Consider the following 873-nt stretch of genomic DNA (forward strand, 5'->3'; position numbering starts at 1 on the left):
CGCTGTTCAACGTCTCCATCTTTGCATGGGTCCGCGAGCGTGAGTGGGATGGGGAAGGGGGGGAGGTGCAGGGAGGGCGAGGTGGTGAGCGGCACGCGGGGATAGGGGAAGAGCCTGCCAGCTGGCAGGCAGCAGGCAGCAGGCAGCTGGCAGGCAGTCGCCCCGGTCCCGCCGCCACGCCGCCACCTTGCCCTGATCCCTCCTGGGCGTGCGCCCGCCACCCGCCACCCCTCTCGCTGCACGTGCACACACACATAGCTTCCTGCTCCCTGCCACCGCCACCTCTGCCCCCGCAGGCCTGGGCTGGGCAGAGGTTGTGTTCACGGGCTGGGCGGGCCTGCGGGGCGCCATCTCGCTCATCATGACCGCAGACTTCATCGCGCACAGGTGGGGGGCAGCGGGGCAGGCGGCGCCTGCTGCAGCGCCTGCTGCTGGCGCTGTGGCTGCCACAACGGCTGGTTTTTAGGGACAACCCTAAAATCGGTTGGCTGGCCGGAGGGTCCCCTGCGCTGCCGGATGACATCCCCGCTTGGCGAGCACCCGCCTGCGCACACCCACACTCCCTGCGGCGCCCGCTGCAGCGCCTTCCTGCAAGGCAACATCAACGACCCAGACGACCCAGAGAGGGACATAGGTGTGTGAGGGGCGAGGGGGCGGGGTGGTGGCTGCCAGGTGCCTGGGCTGGCACGTGAGCCCGCGGCGGCCGCCACCGGCAGGGCAGTACCGCGCCCGCAGCTAGCCAGGCCGCCGCGGCCCAGCCCCTGCCCCGCGTGGCGCCGCCCCGCGCCTCCCCTTGCCCTGCCATCCTCGCCCCTCCAACCACCGCGCTTGCCCCGCCCGCACAAGCTCAACATCCCCTCTGCCCTGTCGCCC

At 71.9% G+C, this 873-nt stretch overlaps 1 protein-coding gene across 1 annotated transcript in view; it reads left to right on the plus strand.

Annotated features, from left to right (window-relative positions):
* CHLNCDRAFT_55821 (hypothetical protein) overlaps positions 1-642 on the plus strand; it is a gene marked incomplete at both ends in the record, with an annotated part of 2,055 nt that extends 1,413 nt beyond the window's left edge. Inside the window, 2 exons of the mRNA XM_005842572.1 lie at positions 297-387; positions 582-642. Coding sequence (XP_005842629.1) covers positions 297-387; positions 582-642 — 152 coding nt within the window. The remainder of the gene's footprint in view (positions 1-296; positions 388-581) is intronic.
* Between the last annotated feature and the right edge of the window lie 231 nt (positions 643-873).

This window comes from Chlorella variabilis, assembly GCF_000147415.1.
Source record: "Chlorella variabilis unplaced genomic scaffold CHLNCscaffold_301, whole genome shotgun sequence".
NCBI classification, from domain to species: domain Eukaryota; kingdom Viridiplantae; phylum Chlorophyta; class Trebouxiophyceae; order Chlorellales; family Chlorellaceae; genus Chlorella; species Chlorella variabilis.